This window comes from Corvus brachyrhynchos, unplaced genomic scaffold (genome assembly GCF_000691975.1).
Source record: "Corvus brachyrhynchos isolate BGI_N302 unplaced genomic scaffold, ASM69197v1 scaffold425, whole genome shotgun sequence".
NCBI classification, from domain to species: Eukaryota; Metazoa; Chordata; class Aves; order Passeriformes; family Corvidae; genus Corvus; species Corvus brachyrhynchos.
In genome coordinates, this window is record NW_008237896.1 from 136,290 (window position 1) to 158,339 (window position 22,050).

Genomic DNA, 22,050 nt, shown 5'->3' on the forward strand with positions numbered 1-22,050 from the left:
GAACCTAATGGTAATGGATAGAGAAAAGGTTAAAGCACAAAATTCATTTTTGCCCCAGTCTTTATGGGCAACATTTGCTCTCAGGCCTCCCCAATCTCTTCTCCTCAGTATATTCTCAACAAGCTGGGGGAATGTGCTAACAAAAACCTGATAAAATTCAAAGGCTAAACTTTGAAACCGCAATGGAATAGCCCCATGCATCAGGACAGACTAAGGACTGACTCCTGGGTATCAGGATGAAAAGGATCTAAGGATTCTGGTGGAAAAGAAATTGAAGATGGTATTACAAATGCACGCTTCCCTGCAATGTGAAGTTAGAATGAAGAAAAGGAAGAGAAATAACATTTTTATATTCACATTGCACAACTCTTCAAAGCTGGTATCTGTGTCTCATGCAGAAACTTTGGCAGATGTACAGGCAGCAGAGCTTCCCAAAAACTACTCAGAACTTCTAAATTTTTGAAGGAAACCAACTCAACACAAATGAAGGATCTGAAATTTGCAATCATTAACTGTCTGTCCTAGATGCAGGGAATTTGATTCCATCTTCACTTCTTCATTGAGAAGGCTTTCTTTATTAGGTAACACCATGGCAAAGACTACAATAATAACCACAGCTGTAGTAATTGAATGTACTGAACTGCTCATTCTGAGTTCATCATACAGTTGTGAGTAGCAAGAAGAGATTTATACCCTCACTGCAAAGCTCAACAATGAGGACGGACACTCAGCGCAGAACCTGTACTTTGCCCTTCAGTAAAATGCAGAGTGGAGCAAAAGACAGACTGGCAGTAACAGTTAACTAAGGAAAAGACACTTGTGTAGATGTGAAAAGTTGTCAAGATAGCAGCCAAGATATGAAGGACATCCAATTGTCACTTGCTCCTAGACTTCTAGATGCATTCCCTGCTTCAGGTGTCTGAATTATTACCTCGTGTATATTCTTTTCCAAGGGATCTTTGATACTTCCTAGCATGGCTGGGAAATTTGTTAATTTAAAAGCTACAACTTGCCTGCTGTCAAGGACCATGAATTTTGTCAAAACAAAGTGGGAAGGTTTTGAGGAGCTCCCAGATGGGAGAGGAGAAACATAGCAGTGCAGAGGCTAACACATTACATGCAGGACTGGCTTCACAACATGGGAGCAGACTGTCTACTGTAGAATTGTCTACAATGCCTTGGTAATTTTTCCTGAGTTTATTACAGCATCCTATTGACTCATGCGCTAAGAGGAGCTGCAGCTGCCAGGTTACAAACAAGTTTGAGCCAAGGATCACTATTCCAGGCCTCTAGCAAGAAGCCCAGTATCCTCACCTATCTTCTTTCAGAAGTTACTCTATGTACCACGGTTTAAGATCCATCAGGTAGGACTTTTAGTCAATACATGTGTGAGATTCAGTGTTAAACTAGGATCTATCATTTCTATCTCTAATAGCACTCGACACTAGAGCAGAGAGAAACAAAGCCAATTAGGTTTGTGAATTGCAGCTCTAGATTATTATTGCAGAGCTGTTGTATGCATTCAACCAGTTAGCATTGGTTAGTCAATCCTTTAAAAACCAGCAGCAAAGTACAGCAGCCAGAATGATTTGTTTTGGGGAAAAGGAGTACCAGCAAGAACAGAAGCTAGAGTGCCAGCACAGCAGATAATTGTTTCAAAGAGCAAGACAGATGACCGTCTAAGGAAAAGCAGTAATGAATTTGGGAAAAACAAACAGGAACTTGGTTTCCACAAACCTCTGAAATGCAGAGGTAAAAACTCACATGGAAAGAGCAGGTTTTAGAGGAATATGTGCAGGTATGCTACAATATTACTAAAATGCCTAAAAAGGGACAGACACTTTCTTTCTTCCCTCTCTCTGAAAGCCATCTGATGCTAGACCAATAGGCTGGCAACAAACATACTTGAGATATCACTTCTTTTTTAGAAGGATCATGGAAACAGTATCAGACTTACAGCTTGTCCATTCGCTTCATAAAGTGGACATTTTTGTTTGATCTTTGCCAATTCCATATTAACTTGTTTGCTGACCACAGCCATGGGATTTCCTCCTGGAAAAGATTTTATATAGTTAACAGAGACTCCTGTAAAATTTGTCTGCAATTAAACAAAAAAACTCCACATTTAAAGCAATTTCAGAGACTAAAACACCAACTTCAGTGAATGCATTCCAGTGACCTAGTGTAACACTGCCAAAGGTCTGCACCTCACAGTGATTCCTGCAATGAGGACATGGAAAAAAAATCTGCCCATCAAAACTTCAAGGACAGGACGATTATAGGGTGATTATACAAGCAGAGCCCTAGAGTGGCAGCAATCTTACTATGATTGAGAGTTTATAGCTGTAAACACATCTGCAAGCAGAGTGTTTGAAAAGTCATGGAAAGCTCTCAAAGCTGCACAGTAACAGGAGCTATAGTCCAAGCATAGTGACATGGAAATGAAACCAAAATAATTCAGTTCCTAAAAACTTAGTGGAACTCCAACAAGTGACACTAGTGAATACAAGTTGTGAAGATGAACCCCAGACACCAACTGTACCTGGAAGCTGTATAACTAAAATTAGAAAACAATTGAGGAGACTCCATGTAGAACAACAAGAAAGGCAGAAAGCACCAACTTTAAGCATCCCAAATCCCTAAATATCAAACTGAGGACAGCACAGGAAAGGAAAAGAACGGACACAAGTGGGAAATGGTATAGAGCAAAGGCAATACAGGCTTACTCCACAAAATTAACTTTGGGAAAAGTTTTTCAGGACTAGCTTCCCAATGTTCTCTGATTCTGCAACTCAAGCAAATGCAGTGTGTTTGTTCAAAATAGAGGGGGAAGTTCAGCCACCTTCCTGTCTTTAGAGAGGTGACTGAAAAGGCAGAACAGAGTTTTAAAGTAGGTCTAAATAAGTTCATGTTTCTAGTTCAACAACCTACTAAAAATTATAGTTCTTTCACGGTTTAGTATTAAAACCAGAAAAGATCCCATTACTTCAGTCTTTTGCCTTCTCAAACCCACAAGATCAACTCCTTCAGTATCCTTCCCTCTTCTCTTCCAGATTCAGAAATACGAAAGATGCCTTTCAAACCATCTCCATCCCTACACAAATCTTTCTTTCTTTCTTCATAGCATATGCTGCCTCATTCAAGACAAAGGGTAGATTGTTTTGGAAAGGAAACACCTATCACGAACAAGTGATCATTCATGGCTGAGGTTTGAGACCATCTTAGGAACCTGAATGTCCACAAATCCATGAGACCTGATGAGACTCATCTGCAGGTCCTGAGGGGGCTGGCAGTGGACACACTGGGGAAAAGGGATGCCATCCAGAGGGACCTGGACAGGCTGGAGAGGTGGCCGATGCAAACCTCATGAAGTTCAACAAAGCAAAGTACAAGGTCCTGCACCTGGGTTGCAGCAATCTCACTCACACCTATAGATTGGGTGGAGAAGTGATTGAGCAGCCCTACAGAGAAAAACTTGGGGGTGGTGGTTGATGAAAAACTCACCATGAGCTGGCACTGAGTGCTCCCAGCCCAGAAACCAATGGGCTGCATCAGAAGGGGCATGGCCAGCAGGTCAAAGGAGGGAGTTCTCCCCCTCTACTCTGGTCCCGTGGGACCCCACCCAGAGTGCTGCACACAGTTCTGGCATCTCCAACATAAAAAGGAAATGGAACTGTTGGAGCAAGTCCAGAGGAGGCCAAAAAGTTGATAAGAGGAGTGGAACACTTTCCCCTACAAAGACAGGCTGAGAAAGCTGGGACTGTTCTGCCTGGAGAAGAGAAGGTTATGTGGAGACTTCAAAGCAACTTTCCAGTATCTGAAGGGGTCCTACAGGGAAGCCAGAGAGGGACTCCTTGTCAGAAACAGTATTGATAGGACAAGGAGTCCCTTCCAACCCTTAAGATTCTATGATTCTATAATTAAACATAAAAATATGATAGTCTTTCACTAGTCATTGTTCTTCCATGACTCTGCAAATTCAGTTGTCTGGAACCAGTTTCTGTATGCAATTTAATAAGACTAATCACGAGAGACACAAAATTAAGGCAGCCAGTAAAAAAAGGGATTTATTATAGGTTTTACAATATTTCATCATTTCACTACATTGCTGAAGGATATTCCACACTCAACACCTGCCCATCTTCTTAGCAGAGTAACCACGTCAGTAACTGATGCCATCCCATGAAACAGTAATAAATAGGAAGAAATTTGGCTTGTTTGCCATTATTTTTACAACTATTTTTGAAATCACTTGGAGAAAGTACTTTTGAGATTTAAACTCTGAAGAAGGTCCTTCTCTTTAGAATGGCTCTTTCTTTAAAATGGCATTTCCCCTCCTCCCTTGTTTTCCCCTGTAAATTGAAAGAACACATTCTGTCTCTTTAGGGTCTCTCCCATCATATAGCTTTGCTATTTATGAAAACTACTAACTGCCAAAAAGGTTGAATGAGAACACACACTTTTTAAGAGTTAAAAATACCCAATTGTTTTGGCCATGAAAGGAAATTGCATTAAGGTTTCACAGTTAGAGCATTATGCCCCTCAATTTTCCTCCCCGGTCCTTTTGATTTTGAAAAACTCACCAAGTCCTGTTACCACCATTGCTCCTAGATCTGCAACGTAGTTCCCTTTGCGAAAGGTAGCAACTCTTCCTCCTACTCGGTCCTTTTAAAAGCACAAAATATTAACCTCCAGTTACATTCAGTAAGACATCTCACTGAAATATAATCACTGAAACTTCTACAAAACACGGTGCCAGTATTCTCTTAAATGAAGGTTCAATAAACCGAACATACACTTTGCCAAAAACCTCTGCAAATGAACTCAATCACACTTAATTTGCCTAAGTTAAGGAATAAAATGTTTAAGTTGCATTTTAAAAAGGAGAAGAAAAAAGGAAAGAAATAGAAAAAAAGATGCCTAATCTGATTTGGGCAGATTAAAGTATTTCTACAGTAGGATCCACTGTGATTCCGAAGCCAATCCCTTCATTGTCCATGGAGAAATTTAATTATGTATTAGATTTCCTCCTCCCCCTGAGGCCTAAAGATTTTTAGCTTTTTATATATTTTTCATATATTTGTAACTTTAGTTATAACTTCTAGTACTTTTCCTGCCCTCTCCCACAGTTTAACAAACTCTTAATAATACATTCTTGAAATTCTGTTTAGTCTTCCCTTTAGTCTAGCAAGGACACTTTGTTTTGCACCATATATCACAGACACAATAAAGTGCAGGGCTAAAAGATCAGGAGGAAGGGCTTCAACAGGGCAGAGCCTGGGGGAAAATTACCTAACCAACTACTCTTCTAGATTTGCTAGGTATACTAATTTGCTAGGTATACTAATCAACTAACCTTATAAAATTGTGGAAATACTGTACCATGTGTGCATATTGTGCACCTTGAAGGCCTTTCAGTTAAAGATTTGATTTTATGTTATCATTTTAACACTCTTTGGAAAAGTTTTGTGTTCTATTCCAGGCAACACCCCTGCCTCCTACCACTAAAGCCAACAGCTATATAGGAAATAATTCAGCTGTGCTATCAAGAAGATAACCATGAATCAGCAGTCCATTTTAGACGCACAAAAAAACCTTTTCATTATTGTCAGAGATTACTAAAGATGACAATTACTTCCCTACCACTGCAAACTTCATAAAAAAAAAAAAGTCACCTTTCCCTATTCTCATCCAATTAGCAGGACAGTATCAGAGAAAAATACTGGTTACAATTAGGCAAAGATCCCAGCCAGCGATCAATTCACATAAAAATGCAAAGTTTGATTTTTAATAATTAAGCCAGCAGTTCAGAAGCATGTAAACTAATAGTCTGAAAGCTACAGAAAATCAGTGGAAACAAAGAAACAACTATCACCTGAATTACAGAATAATGCAAAAAAACACCAAGCAGCCTTAAAACCAAAAAAATACAGCCTACTCAAGAGAAGCCTAGAGAATAATTGCTGAAAAATATTGTGCATTATTTTAAAATAGCCTCTTGCCAGCTGTATATACTAGTTATAATCATGATGCACAGAACAAAAGCCAGGTTACAGCTAATTAATTCCAGCTTCAGAAATACCCTAACCAACCCCAAAACCCAACCAAGCAAACAATAAGAAAACCCAATATATTCAGGTGAGCAAGAGTCTCCTAAACCATTAGACTGTTGCACTGCTGCAGTGGTGTGGAACCTGGGAAACAGCAGCAAGAGCAGTAGCAAAATTAAGAGCCTGAAACGCTATTCTAACAAAAAAATTAAAGCAGATTATCTTAAACTGTGCTAGAAAAGTGTCAGAAGCAAACATACAAACAAAACAAAGCCAGGGAGTAAAACATAAGATAAGGTCCAATTGGTCAATGAATTTAAAATAATATGTATCAAGCTATTCTCAACTGAGTAGATTATATGAAAAAAACTTCAATTAAAAAAAAAAGGAGAGATTCCGCTTTGGGTTGAATATGAAGAATACCTTATTCCTGAACAAACAAGCAGCTAGTTCACATACCACAAAATGTAGCACTAATTTTGAAGTCTCTGTTCAGCACACAGTAATAAAGAATTAATCCAGGCTTAAAATCCCACCTGATGTTGTGCGGCAGCTCCAAGCCATGATTATATTTAACAAGCAAGTTCTCAAAAAATGGACTTGCATTCTGCTTTCTGGTGAAACCAATTTCTAACCATGAAAGAAGGTCATTCTAAGCAGTTCCTGGTGTAAGCACACAACACTAGCCCCTGACTATCCAGCCCACACTTGAGAAAACATCAGCCAGCTCCCAGCAAGAACAGATCCACTCAGTTCCTTGTGAGACAGGTTCAGTATCAGCAATCCATCCTGACTGCCGGGAACACCACAAACGCTTACCCACCCTGAGCATGCTGCTGGGACACAGCCCTGTTCTAGTACTGAATAGGGTTACTGGTTAAGGTGCCGTATAGAAGTAAAATAGCACATAAATTCTTACTCTGGCTTCCAGAACTGTGACATCCATTCCAAAACTCTGCAACTGGCGAGCTGCTGCCAACCCAGAGACTCCAGAACCAATAATGATCACCTTTCCTGTCTTCTTGGCTAAGGAAAGAGGAAAATCACCTACAGTGGTCCTTTATATGTGCAGTACTAAATTGCAATCACGTTAAAGTTGGGTTTAAGAGATACCAAGAACAAAAAGCAGCTTCCTTTTCGTGAGTAGTTCTGACAGAACAAACTCTTTAACAAAAAGAAAACTGAAGTAATTCTGAAAGTAACGCTTGATAATTTTTCTTAATAAGACACGTACAAGGAAAATACACTAGCAGTACATCTGGAACAAGGAAGAAAACAGGAGAAAAAATGCTTCCAGACAACTGTCTGAAGAAGAAAGCCATTTATATTAATTACTGTGGACAAAGTATCATAGTTTTATTTTTTTCATCCCAGCAGACTAAAATGTAGAAAGGGTAGAGAAGTTCACTTGCAAAACTCAAGAAACACATAAGCATGTAACAGATCTAAGAACAATATTGTGTTTCTGACTTTTGTTATTCAAATGAGGAACCGAGATAACTCATTAAAAAGCGACAGTCTACATTTAGAATTATCTACAGAAGATTTGCCAACGTTTTTCCTCTCAAAGCGATTTATGTAAATACATGGCTTCTCTATGCCAAAATAAAACACATTAACATCAATAGCCAGATAGCTTTCCAGCCTTCTTCCATTTTCTTAGCACTGCAATTCTAAAAAAGAGCACTCAAAAGCTGTCCTAAGAAATCACGGAACAGTAAAACAAAACTTCAATTAGAAACAATGTCCAAGTTCCTTACTTGGAAGGGGCTTCACTCTTTTGTAGATCCCAAAGTTGATCAGCCCATGACGCTCCAGGTAGCTGTGAACCCTATGAACGAGCACTGTGTCACCTGAAAGAATATGTAAAGTTTCAAAATTATTCTGCATGCTCAGCAGCATATATGTACTGAGGGCATATTCACAGCAGCAATCCAGTCAAGTCCCACTAAACACATCCCTTCCTACAGCTCTGCAGCCCTCCTCATCTTCCTGAGGATGCCTGAGGCTAATTTTCTGAAAAACACCCATGCTGTACTGCAGTTTTGAATCCTGCCGGAAAAGCTGTACAGGACATTACATGCTTATAATCTAGTGCAGAAGAACACCTTTCCTGAAACTGACTGCAAAATCCCAAGATCGTGACACAGAACTGTGATGTGATTTGCCAGCATTATGCAAATTCTTACTGTAGTACTGAATTCTCATTTTTCTTTTTAAAAGCACAATAATTCACTATTTTGCAATCCCTGACAGTGTATTTGCATTCATTTCACCACTATTTTCATCTTCAACTTTTTTTTTTATGGCTCCCCTCCACCTTTTTCCAGGTTATTAGGATCTTGTTTGAGAAGTGTGGAATGGTCTCCATTTGCAAGCAGTAACTCCTCACTCTTTTACTGCCTTCTTGCATCACATCCAGTTGAAGTCTTATGCAACTTCTTAATGCCTCCCAAAAAACATATGATTAATAATGTTTCACAGCTAAAAACCACCAAGAAGCTGTAGCAAACCTTAAAAGCTGCACATGAATTAACCCTACTGTAACAATCCATCTTTTCAGCTGCTTTTATGAATCCTGCTAGTGGTATCTCTTTACCAGACAAATGAACTCTAACAAATCTGAACCATAAATATAATGCAACACCCCAGTCGGTACACGACCACTCATGGAGCTCCACTAACAAAGGACTCATCTGAAGCAGCTTCTCCCCAATCAAGAATGAAGGAAAAAAGCAATGATACATACAGTACAGTTTTGGCAATGAAAACCTTGACTTACTATTATAAGGTGCTTCTAATTGTTGGATAGTTGCTTCAAACGTCAGCTGAATCTTTGGGTTATCCAACCAGAGCTGCAGCTGTATTTAAACAAACAATACAACACATCATATTAAGCAATACAAAAGAGGTGTTTTCCAGGTGTGTGTTTGCTACCAAATACTGTCAGGAGATGAAATCCCCTAATTAATTAAACTTTGGCAGGACTACCCTAGCCACACTGAACGTTGCCTTCTGGTGTTCCTTAAGGTGTAATACAATCTGTTTGAAATTCTCACACCATTTCAAATAAGTGGAAATGCACCAAGGTAGCACAAAGATGCATGAATCTGGCAACATCAGCCAGCATCGTCTTTTTGTCATCATATTTCATGTTTCCATAAAAGCTACAGCAGTATTTTGTCATGTTACAAGGTTTATTATCTCCAACATTTAATGATCCAATCCATCTTCACCAATATAAGACACTACCACGGACTACACTGGCCACATATACACAAAAAAGTGTATTTACAGGACAGTTACAGTTCAAAAATCAAGCAGGAAGAACTGTCTGTGATATGTTAGTAGGCCAATTCATACTAGAAAAGAACTGTTTTACCAACAGAAGTCCTACTTTGTAGCACAGAGGCAGGAGTTAATAAATAATTTTACTGTTCCATGCCTAGATCTAGGTCATACATAGCATCTCCACACCATTTTACATTCCATAATTAGACATCTATTTGGGTATCTGTCTAGAGTTGCACTACTGAGCTTCACAGTTCCTCACAGATAGCAAATTAAAGGGGAAATCCTACAACTATAATGAATAGGAATGATTAACAAAAAAATTCCTTATAATTTGGGAGGCTATTTGAGGAAAAATGGCTAATTAAGAGGCTGCACACTGCAGTTTGCAGTTCTGCTGAGCACTGGGTTGATATCAGCTGTTCCATAGTCTCTGCTATCCTCACTGGAAGAGATCCTCTCACAAGCCTTCCTCAAACAGGATTCCTGCTCAGGAACTTGGAGAAGTTCCTCTGTAGTGAATACGGCCCACAGACCAGCAGTGCTGCTTTTCCCTGCAAATATCTCTCTCCAGTAATTTCTTAGTTCCAGTGGAGGGCTTTTCTGCTTCTAACACATTTGTAAAAGGATTACTCACTATTCATTTTGTGCAAATTGTTTTCCAAACTTTTTGGCATGATCTGGCCTGTTTTTACACATCTCATGACTTCCCAAAAGTTGGAACTTGAGTCAAGAGGAAAATTTTACAGGAGTAGCAGAAGTCACGCTCTTAGCATTAAGATAAATTTTTAATAACTTCTTTTAAGTTATTAAGCACTGGGTGTTACCATGGTCAATACCCTGCAATGTTTTGTGATCATCTTTAGTCTGTGAAAAAATGGAGTGGTACCTAAGGTGTTTTGTCCCTTAACTATGGTAACACAGCAATTTTCAAAATATTTCTTGCTTTCCTACTGTTAATTTTTCTAACATGACTTCAGTATTCCAAAATACTCTTTTCAAAATACAGGAGAAAGTCTTGATCCCTGAATATTGTAAATACACTAGAGATTCTTTATGCTGCTCACAGCACTGCTTTGATCGAGAACTGGATAGCACATTTCTTAACAACTTAAGAGCATGACAGGATGCCAGAAATGAAACCTCATTTTCTCAAAAACAAAAATTCCACCATTGCTAGACATGGTAACTGCCAAAAAGTCTCAGCAAGGTATACAAATTCCCTACCCTTTTTTCACCAATACTTTTACAACAAACTTACAGTGCGGTTCCTGATGTACAAAAACACCTTCTGAGTCTGCTGTGGCCCACTGATTATATCAGGGAAGCAGGCAGCTTCTTGAGATGTCATACGGTCATGTGGAAGTCTACTCTGGAAAGCTGCACCCTCCACACCTACAATAAAAAGACAAGTAGTCTACAGGCACTGCAAAGGAACACTACCCTTCCTAGCAAGTTCATTCAGCCATGAGACGATATGGTGGCCAATTTCATGTGATGCTTTTATTTAGTCCTTTTATTTACTTCTGCAAGACATACAGGTTTCCAAGTCAACAGTTCTTTGAATTACAGGTATCATCTAGAGATAATGAAAAAGCTACACTACAGGGGAGATAAACAAAAACCCCCAAAAAACAAAGCCTGAAAAATAAGTGGGGCAGGGGCACATATCAATATATTATATATAACATATATATATACACACACACACACACACACACATATATAGTGTCAATAAAACGTAAGTATTTTAGATGTTGTCCTTAATTTGTGGGGTTTCCAGTTTATAACAGAATCGGAAAAATGTTTCAGAACCTGTTCAAAGCCATAATATCTGTAATATATAAGCACAGCGTCTACCATCCCCTCTCACCTGCTTCTCAAAGTTTAATTTGCATAGACCTTCTCCAGCTAGAGGAACCCACCTTAAACTCTCATTTTGCATATTTGATATATTTACAGCAGGCAGTGCAATGAAATACAATCACACTTATGCATTTCTTGTGCTCCCTTCCCAAGTGCTGCCTCCAAAAAACAGATTTCTTACTTTTCTTTTTAAATGCTCCATATGTAAAAGACTGATGCTGAACCCATACAGGAGAGGTTTTCTCTATGGAAAGCCTTCATTCATACAGGAACTTGCATTTCTACCAATTCACACACTGGCAGTGATGTAACTACATTTCTGTACCCTGCTTTCCTCAGTCTCTGTACTATAGATAAAGTGACAAACTAAGACACAGCTGCATCAAGTGCTACAGTACAAGTAGAGTGCAGAAAGCAAATCCTGCAGGCATAGCGAGCAAAACAAAGTACTGAGATGTGAAATACAGCAAGAATAATATAAATCTCCCATGTCCTAGAAGTGACTTTGAACAGGACAGAGGACAAGGCATTCAATCTAGAAAGATAGAAGCTAATACATCCCATGGGCAAAAAACCCCACAAGTAACACAGTGAGATTAAGATCATTTGCTGAAACTGGAATTGTTCAAAAGATTACAATAAATAGCAAAGTAAATATAAGCTTGCAGTGTGTTACACTAACCAAGACAACCGTTTAAGAGTTTGAAGTTCATGTACAGCAGTACATGTCACTGTACCAGACAGAGGAATTCTCTGCTTTTAATTCTGGTGCCACCACACACCCCTTTAACTTCCAAGCATTTTTACTTCCCAAAGGTGCTGAAAAAAATCTAGGAAGGAAATGGTTGTGAAACTAACAAAAAAACCTCAAACCAAAACAAAACCCCCCAAATCAAACCAACCAAAAAAACCCCACACAAAACCCCCAATCAACCAAAAAAACCCAGAACGACAAAAGAAGAAAACCTAACCTCAAACAAACAACAAAAAAACAACCAACCAAAAAAAACCCACAACCAAAAATTCATTCACAAGTAAGGATCAAAATATCTGTGATGACTCAAGGTAAAGAAAACTGTCTGTAATCATTTACACAATTTTTACAACATGAATAAATCAGTAACAGAAGCTACAGAGCATTGCAAGCAAAATAAAATTAACCATAGGAGAAGCTGACACACCCACAATGTTTCCTGCACTAATAATTCAGTTGTGGAATAGAAACCCACAGCTCTACTACAACTTTAGTTTCTCCAGCAATAACCATTCCCCAAGCCTTCTGCTGTCCCTCCATCTAACACTGGCCCAAGTGTGCCAACATCTGTGTAGGAATGCATATGCTCAGCTAGGAATTCTGTAAAACTGGCCATGGAAATCAAACCAGTTACCAGTTCTCTGATACTTTACTAATGCTAACAATCTTAATTAAGGTTCTAGATCCTCAAGTGCTAGCAAAAAGCTCAGCAGCACAATTTTCAGAGAATAGCCAGTTAAAGACCTGAAACGCTGAACCTGACTCCCTCTTACAGGTTTGTGCTAAAAGAATTGTGCTCCTCCAGGTACCTGCTAAAAAGCCATGTAGTCATCAAATACCAGCAAACTCTCAGATGTGTGGATTTAAGGCAACTCAGCAGTTTATCGAAAAGCTTTGGGATTTATTTCTTCAAACTGAGCAGCCAGAGGACATGGTGCTGCTAACGGTTTTGGAAAGAACTCCCAAGGTGGGTTGAGTTGTGGGGGCTTTTAAGGCCATATATCTTTTGTGGCAATACCCAAACTTTAAAACTAGAATGACAGAATAGCTCCAGATGAGCACAGGTGTTCAGGAGGAAAGAAAAAAGCTAATAAAACAACCCACAAGAGCATCCAATACAAGAATTTAGAAAAAGCATAGTTATTAATAGCAAAGATACCATTTTTATTTGACCAACCACTGGAAGATCTTATAAGAACTAGATGTCCTTGCACTTCTGCAACAACACAGCTCAAATGTAAATGGATTTGGATTTCAGGCTGACTAAATCCCATTTCACACCCTTACTGCTTGTATTTCATGAAAGCCACAGATTACAGGGATTATCAGTTCAAAACTACATGGTTCTCCTTGGGGCAGGCAACTGAAGGAATGGTTCTGCCTAGACTGGATTATCAGCTCCTCTTCACACACATTTGTGCACACACACTTGCCCATTTCCTGACATTCACCATTAGCAACTAATTGGCTGAAGTTTTGATTATATCCTTCCCCACAGAAGAAATCCTGAGGGATGCTGCTCATTTAAAGACTTACTAAAACATCTGCAGATGAACACACTGAAAGGTTTCTGGCTGTTGAACTGGACAGTTGTTAGAGAATACTGTCAGCATATAATACAAAATGCAAAATATGCAGAATTTCCAATCAGCCAATGCCTGCCTAAAAATGAAATAGGCAATGCATCCTTAAGCCCATCAACCATGATAGACAGCAGTTCCATGCAAGTGGTAACATCCAAAACAGTATTCAGCTCCCTTACTTACAACAGCAAAGGATGCGCTCTTAGATGAGTATCTTGAAGTTCTATTTGCTTCAAAAAGAGCAACTTGGAGGTACAGAATAGGTTCTGGAGCCTTTGACTCTTTTGTTGAAAACCCTAATCCTGAAGTGAGAGCAAAAGCAGCAGAGTTGGAGGAAGATTTTAAGTAGTACTCCAAGTACTTAAGAGTAAAGACATCAATCCTGTGAACGAAGCAGTGAGTACTGCCAGCAGCAGTACCAAGGCCAAATGGCGAATGCAATTCACAATCCAGTCCACTGAGCAACAGACTGTGAATCTGCCCAGCAGGCAATCTCCTGGGCTAAGTGCTGGCACACAGGTCAAACACAAAGCTTTTCAAAAGACAGAAATGAGCAAAAAGGTACTCCATGCTATGTTTCTTCAGCAGATTATAAAAAAAGGGTATACTGTTCTAAAGCCCAGGGCTCAGTGTGTCAATCTAGGTGATACAAACTGGCTAGGTAAGAAACAGCTTTTTGTAAATTTAGACTCCTCTGAACATGGAGAGGAGTGGAGGGATGAGAGATCGGCCTGAGGCATTTCAACACAGATTAGCTAGTGCCCTTTTCCGCAGTTGTTACAGACCTCAACTGAAATCTGAATAACCCACACTTTTTAAACAGGTGGGTACACAACTCCTGCATCTCTTGCTAAATTCGGGACAACCACACCCATGCGCACTTGCAAGCATCAATCCCTAACTTGGCGGCTCTTGCTACTCAGTGGCAAGCATCAAACGCCACCCTCACCTGATGCTTGGCCGTCTCCATACCCTCCAGAACTGTCGTCTTGAAGTCCTCCTGCTTGCCCTGTGGAAGGAAAGAGGAGAACTCAGGGACCTTACTCCATAAGTTAAACCATACTGGACATAAAGGCCGGGCAGTTGGCGTTTTAGATATTAAATTTCACCAACTAACTAAACCCATTTGCTGAGAATCCCATCTTCTGGAACCTAGGTTCAGGGCACCAAAAAATTACATTCTAAAGTGTTATCCATGTTACTGGAACGCTTTACATCAGATTTTATGGGAAATAAAGAAGTACACCATATGTAGCATTCCTGGTGGCTAAATACTTATGATCTGGTGGATGGATACCATCAGATTCTATGGATCTCAAACCCTAAGAATTTGATAACCTTGCCTTTGGTGCTCCCAAGTCTCCCCATACCCCAAGGGGACAGTTTAAAGCATTTTGAAAAGCCTCTCATGTTCAAAATAGGAGCGCCTTTTTTTTTTTTTTTGCCATAAACCCTTCCTTTAAGCTTGATGCTAGAACATTTCTTGAAAGGCTCAGACCACTTACTTTGGCTTCAGTACCCTTGATGCGCCATCAGTGTTCTAACACACTTAAGATTGCCTTTGAAGCCAAATACATGTCATATCATTGATCAGCGATGTGATCAATACCCAGCACTGAAAGACATCAGTCTTTCAACATTCCCAGTGATGGAAATACGACGAAAGGCTAAGTATTCATCCAAAAGTTCTGAAGAAGTCTCAGAATTACCTTAGCCTGCATGTAAGTCCTAAACAGGACTGCAATACAAGCAGCAACAGAGCACATTGAGAAGAGAGATGAGTACAGCTGCAGTGTCTGCGGAAACAATGCCATTACACACCTCACACACTGCTCACTTCACAGGAGACACTAGCTCTGAGTTGAGCTCATGAGCAATATTCTTCCACAATCAGAGGTTTGCCTGAAGTCCTGTCACCTGCAGAGCTCAGGAAGCCATGGCACACTTCAGAGATGGCCCAGTGCTGTTCAGCTGGCTCCTGCTGTACCAAGGCTCCTTCAAACCGCACACTTCAACAGTCAGCAAGTCCAAACCAACATGCACTGAAACACACTGCAATAGTCACTGGAATGGAACAGCCACTTCCTAGAACACAACTGTTCAGGTGTAATCTCCAAACAGGTAAGAGCAAGGTCTAACCTGAGGCTAAACACACAATTGTTAATACTCTTTAGAGTCTGGGTGGACAGTTTTGCCAGACTGTAATTTAAGGCTCTTAGGGGATACACTAACTGAGAAGAATTTCATCTGAACTACAGATTTAACCCCTAAAGCAAGACATAGAAAGTTAAACAAATGTTTCCATACTATGCTAAATTGGATTAATCTAGAATGTCAAAACACTAAACATCTACAGATAAAACAAAATAGGAACTGAAACAAGACAGACATTTTCACTCAGTACAGCAGAGGAGCAATAGTTAGTACTTGTACAAAATCAGTCTGCCAGCAGGGAAGTGAAAAACTCACAGAGAGACTGTGACAAATAATTGTATTTTGACAGCCCTCACAAGACCCAAATTATGGTTCTGTGAATAAACACATCTGAAGCAGCAAGATAAAATTCTTTAATTGATCTACATTGCAAGTACCTTATATTGCTGGGAACATTTCAAGACCTGCTTCCATTCTGGGAGAGACTAACACCACTGAAACATAAATATTTACACTCAAGCATAGGCCATTAATTTGCAATAAAAGTTTCACCAGTGTCTTCCCCAAGTTAAGAAATTAAGAAGATTCTGACATCAGTCTGTGGTATTCATAATCCCTGAATTAACACTGACAATGAGCAGAGGGGGAAAAATTGCTCTCGGATTACTTACAGAAAGAAATCTGTATCTTCCTCTTCTCATCACTATTACTGATTGCTTGGACACAATTCTAAATGCTGCTCAGTCTGAGCAGAGAAGTGTGTAAACAAGGCCTGCTAGTGAAGATTGCCTCTCCTTCCCTGAAAGGAAGGTTCTAGTTTTAAAGGAACTAGCAGCAAGCAAACCGCTGATCCATGTTAACATCAAACTATTGCAGCTCAACAGAACATGTGCGAGGAGCAGAATCTGCTCAAAGTCTCAACACAACAGAACAACAGACCATGAGCTGAAGAGCAATCAGGAAGAAGGTCCACAAAGGAATCTACTTCATATAATTATCCACTGTCTCAGAATTAAGAATAGCAGCGCACAAGTATCACAGAGTACTGAACTTATTTAGGAAAACAGACAAGTCAGATAAAATAAAGAGACAAAGCACCACTCAGTTTGACTATTCCCTTTATGTTAATCTTGATCATATTCAGTTCATTGGAAAACTGCACCTAAAAATATAGGATTACCACGAAGTAAGAATACTGACAATACTAAAAGCCCAGGAGCTAGTAAAGAAAATCTTCTGTAGTTCTAAACATGAAAATCTAATTTGGTGAGGAAAAACAAAACAAAGATCCTTAGAGGAAAAAAAAACACAAAAGAAGCAAGCTCTTTGATTCCAAAAGGGATACTGGCAAACAAGAACACAAATGTCATCACTCAGCACCGAAAGGGAGTTTGGAAGCTTTTTGCTATTAGACAGTATTCCTCAACTAAAAAGAGAAGAGATACTCTAAGGAAATTATCTTAACCATTAAATACTGTCACACCTTTTAAAGCTGCTCTGCAATAGCATGCAGTATATCTTGTAAATCCAGACTGTAATAGCCAAAACACTTGGAATTCCCCACAGCTGAACACATTAATGGAACCTACTCAGAGAAGACCACCATTTTGCTGTCACCTGAAGTGTGACACTTAATAATCCCCTTCACTGTAAGCTTTCTGTGGGGACAGGCTAATGAAATACCAGACACTGGCACCAGGACATTTTTAAGTTGCACAATCAGGCTTTTCAATTTAAAAGCTGTAATGCGGCAGCTTTATGCCTCTACTGCAGTACCTCAATTTTTACAGGCTTAAAACACAGAAAGGAATTTTTTAAGGTCTGCAATGAGAATAAATCAACAGAAATACACAAGCTAACTAAAATTTTCCTAGATTTTCAGTATGCAATCCTACTCTAGTATTACTGTCCAATTTAGTATTTCTTATTGAACACTTCAATTTTTCCTTCAAAGTGACAGAGAGAGAAAAAACCTCAATTATAAACACTACTTTTATATACAGCAGACTCCATGCCGCCTCCTCCTAAAGGGTAGCTGAATTAGAAGTTTCAATGCACTTTTAACAGCCAGCATAAGATGACCTGATGTTCTTGATGCCTATATTAATAAAGACAAAAATAGAGAGATCCACAAACATATATAGTCTCAGAAACCTTTCAAATTACAGCAAGATTAGCTATGGAATAACAACTTGAAATTTGTCTTCTTTCTACTTTACTGCTTCACGCATATCACAGAATTTCTAGGAATAGAGAAATTATACGATGACCCAAAATCTACTCATTTCTAGGCAGCTAGATACAGCCTGTTTGAAAATTGATTGTATTTAGATTGCTAAAAGATAGTGCTCGCAAAATAACTCTTTAACAGGCTGTTGTGTGTATAGAATAGCATGACTCATCACTGCTGATGTTCCATGTTTCTTCCTTCATGGGATAAAACCTGTTCCACTGTACTTCACTGATTATGCCTCCAGCTGATTTCAATAATCATTCTTAGAGGCACAAAATGGAATCTGAGAGAAATAAAAAATGCATTAATATTAGGTCTCAAGGATTAAACACAATGTGTAAGCTAAATTAAATAGTAAGCTTAAAATATCTGCTTAATTACACCTATTAAAATTCCATTTTTGCTACATCAGCTACAACTGGAGTGGCAGGATTTTTATCACTGCAAGTATTTCAGTCAAGCATATGAGCTATAGTATTCCTCTATCAAGGCAGGAGCCAACAGCTGTGACAAGGAGAGGTTACAATGGCAAATCCTAAGAGATAAAACACACCCATAGCTTTTAATACCTTTTCTGCAACTGAAGGTAGGTATCCCCAAGTTAACATCAGTGCTATGCCTACATTCTCAAACCTGCCAGCCAGAAATAAAACTAAGATAACTGAAGACTAAGTGACTCACATAAGTGATGAACCTGCAAAGATTCAACTACTAGATTTCAGCTCGTCTAAAACCAACTAGTAGACACGTTATCTCATTAAATCTCTTGACTCCGAACTTTGCAAAAGCATGACCTTCTATACAGCTGAGTGATACCCCACCAACAGATCTCACTAATGGTGGTAATTGTAAACACAATGGAGGTAAAGAATAGGGTACTGCTACTACTACATATTTCAAAAGCTGCCTCCTGAACAAGACTAACCAAAAAACTTCTCAATGTAAAGTGAAGCTCTGTCAAAGGTAATAAGGAAAGCACTAAAATTTAAGCAAACCATATCCAACCAGAACTTAAGATTAGAGTCATAGTTTAAAGCCACAGGAATCACAGTAGATTAATCTGTTCTTCTGCATAACAAACCCCCCATAAACCCAACCTCTTCTTTCTCCAAGGAATAAGTGAATGTTCGTACACAAGCAGGTGTGGCAGCAGAGAGCCAGAGAGGCTATTCTGGTCAATAAGCTTCCAAAATAAGTCAATAAGGATCATGAGAATATAGCACAAGAGGTTTGGCTTCATTTGGAATTAGATTAATGCATATTCCTATCTTTACCGGGCTGTTCTGTGTTTCCCCCCCACCTTCCACACACGGGGCCACCAAATAAAACACTGTGGAACAATTATTCAAAATCAGATTGAAACCAGACATGGGATTCATGATGCCACACCCGGCCCTACCTAATTTCTGTTAACAAACCAGATAAATAGTGTCAGAGGAGAAGGTCTCTCTTCACTCACCAGACGGTTCCTCTGGCTCACTTTCATTCTCTTCTTCTGCAGGAGCCGGTGGAGGTGGTGGGGGTAGTTTTTTCTCTTTCTCAGCTTTAGCATTTCTCTCTTCTTCAGAGTAATACTCATCTTCTGACAGGTTTGCAAGACTCTCATCCATCTCTCTATACTCCACCTGTAAAAAGCACAACAGAACATAAACACACTGAAAATGTCTGTAAGTCATGCTACTAACATTAATGTTGCAAGTAACAAAATTGCTTACAGTTTAAAGAAAAGGCTTGAGTTACCTTATGCTGAGTCTTACCACAGATACCATGTTATAAAATGCAACAAAGCTTAACAAGTTCCAAATGCTTTTGCCTCAACCTAAAAAAAAAAAAATCTTCAGCACCCTATAGTAGGAACTTTCTACTCACATCAAGCCCAGTTTATGTGTATTTGTTATATTATCATTTAACCTCTCCGGTTTTCTTCCCTTCCTTCCCTGCCAAACTCAGGGATAACCAGCAGCCTGTATGTCCACTCCATATGTTCAAACTTGAATTTCATCAGCTAAGCACAGATAACCAGAAGTATACACAAGATTTCCTGTGGAAATCCCACCTGTGTCCTGTATGGTCTCCTGCTTACTGGGAATCTTGCGCTGGTACAGAGGCTCACGGCTGCTTCCTCTCCAGAATGGTCAACACAAGAAACATCCCTTTCCCTCATCCTCCCCCAATCTTTATTGCCGTATATGTTTTGTTCTGTTCTCCAGTAAAAATGAATAAAATTACCAGCCAAACCCACACCCGACTCCAATTTAAAGGAACATGGAAACCCCAAGAACTAGCCTGGAAGGGCTGCATCTCATACTGCTTAGCCAATCAAGCTTTAATCCAGTAAGAAAGCTTTGTACACTGGTGTTGAATTTCCCCACTGATTGGAAAGGAAAAAAGCACTTCTCAATATGCAGCCATGGGAAAAATAAAAAGAAAGCAGCTAGTGACCCTCCCACATCCGACAGGTCAGCTTCCCCCAGGAAATGACAAAAACAGCTCTGGATTTCTCACCAAAAGAACAAAAAATCTTTCACAGTCGAAGTTCAGTCACTAAGAAGGGGCAATAATGGGCACAATTCAAAGTAGCTTTGGGAAGCCTGCGTACAGGAAACCCTGGATTCTTCAAGACATTAACATACTCCATGATCTGCTATCTTTTAAATATTTACATTCCACAATGTCCAGCATATTCAGTTTTTCACACTGTTGCACCTCCAGGACCTTCTGTGAACTCCCACTCTGAAGCAAGTTAACAGTGACCACTCAGCACATCCATAGATTACCACAGGTATTTGAAGCCACACACACACTACTTCTGTCCAAAGGCCCTCTGAAGTCTCCCATTCCCTTTGAGCTGCCACAATTTTCAAAGAACAATCAAGTCCAATAAAAAACCCTAAGCTTTTCCCTAGATTTATTTTCAACCTAGATACCCTCCCAAACTAAGTTCACACCACACAAATTCATGGGAAGGTCTCATGCTGGCCTGAATGCTCAAGGGGACAGATGGTGCACAAGAGACGAATGCCCTTTGCAGATAGATACTGTCAGTGCAAAGAAACATCACCAACACACAATCCACATAGAGCACTAATTCCTACTTGTCAACAGGCCACTATAAAGCAGGAATGCTGCCTCTGAAGATTACAGAATGGTCTGGACTAGAAGGGACATTCAAACCCATCTCACTCCACCCACCCTGCTATGGGCAGGGACACCTTTCACTAGACCAGGTTGCTCCAAGCCCTGTCCAACGTGTCCATGAACACTTCCAGGGATGAGGCAGTCACAGCTTCTCTGAGCAACATGTCCAAGGGCCTCAACACCCTCATTGTAAAAAATGCCTTATGTCCAGTCTACATCTACCTTATTTTGATTTACAAGATGCACCACTGACCTACCCAACAGGTCCTGCGTGCGAAGGACCAGTCCAGTTATCACATCATACAACAGCTCTGAAGAGCCACATTCAATGCTACAAGACAGAACAGTTCCAAAAAGTAATTTTAGCTTCCATGTCAAACACCCCAACCCCAGGCACAGCCAAGATCTTCAATATCTTCTGAAACAAGGTTCCAAGAAAAAGTTTCACGTAAAAAGGGTAATATTCTCATATATTCAGAACAACAGATAAAAATTACATACTACAGACCCAAACTGTTGGAGACCCTTTACAGCCTTCATATTTCATTGCTAAATCTCACCCTTACACAGCCTTGACTTAGCTCTCCAGTGCCAATGGAGGGAAGGTGAGGAACGCTGGACTGGGTGTGGCCATCACCTTCACAGTCTTGCAAAACCAGCATCATCCCATGTACATGAGCCTCGAGAGGCTGCATCCTTATATCATAGTAACAGACGAATTTGCTGATAAAATGTAAGCTCATGAGCGCTCCAATACACTGCCATGGATTTGGACTGTTTTTACTGCTCGGTAACGGGTCAGGAACCGCGAAATTCCTGAACAGCTGCAAACATCTCTCCTTTATGACAGGACACGAGTCCTCCCCAGAGCCCGCGAAGGTGAGCTAGGACAACAGGGAATCTTGATCTTAACCTTAAGACAATGTGGCTTCCTGGGCGCCCGCGTGTTCGTCCTTTGCACTCACGACACCGCAGCCCCCG

General features: G+C 39.8%; 1 protein-coding gene across 3 annotated transcripts in view; it reads right to left on the reverse strand.

The window, feature by feature from the left end:
* Positions 1-22,050, reverse strand: part of KDM1A (lysine demethylase 1A) — a 74,594-nt gene that overhangs the window by 20,403 nt on the left and 32,141 nt on the right. For 2 of the 3 annotated variants that reach the window (XR_001861560.1, XM_008632597.2), the window contains exons 8-15: positions 19,391-19,556; positions 14,494-14,553; positions 10,603-10,736; positions 8,833-8,911; positions 7,811-7,903; positions 6,970-7,076; positions 4,584-4,665; positions 1,958-2,052 (exon numbers count right to left, since the gene is read on the reverse strand). Coding sequence is in view for 2 of the 3 variants with exons in the window: in XM_008632597.2 (XP_008630819.2) it covers positions 1,958-2,052; positions 4,584-4,665; positions 6,970-7,076; positions 7,811-7,903; positions 8,833-8,911; positions 10,603-10,736; positions 14,494-14,553; positions 19,391-19,556 (816 nt within the window). In the remaining variant the exon portion in view is untranslated. The remainder of the gene's footprint in view (positions 1-1,957; positions 2,053-4,583; positions 4,666-6,969; positions 7,077-7,810; positions 7,904-8,832; positions 8,912-10,602; positions 10,737-14,493; positions 14,554-19,390; positions 19,557-22,050) is intronic. The other variant, XM_017732915.1, reaches the window with a different exon arrangement.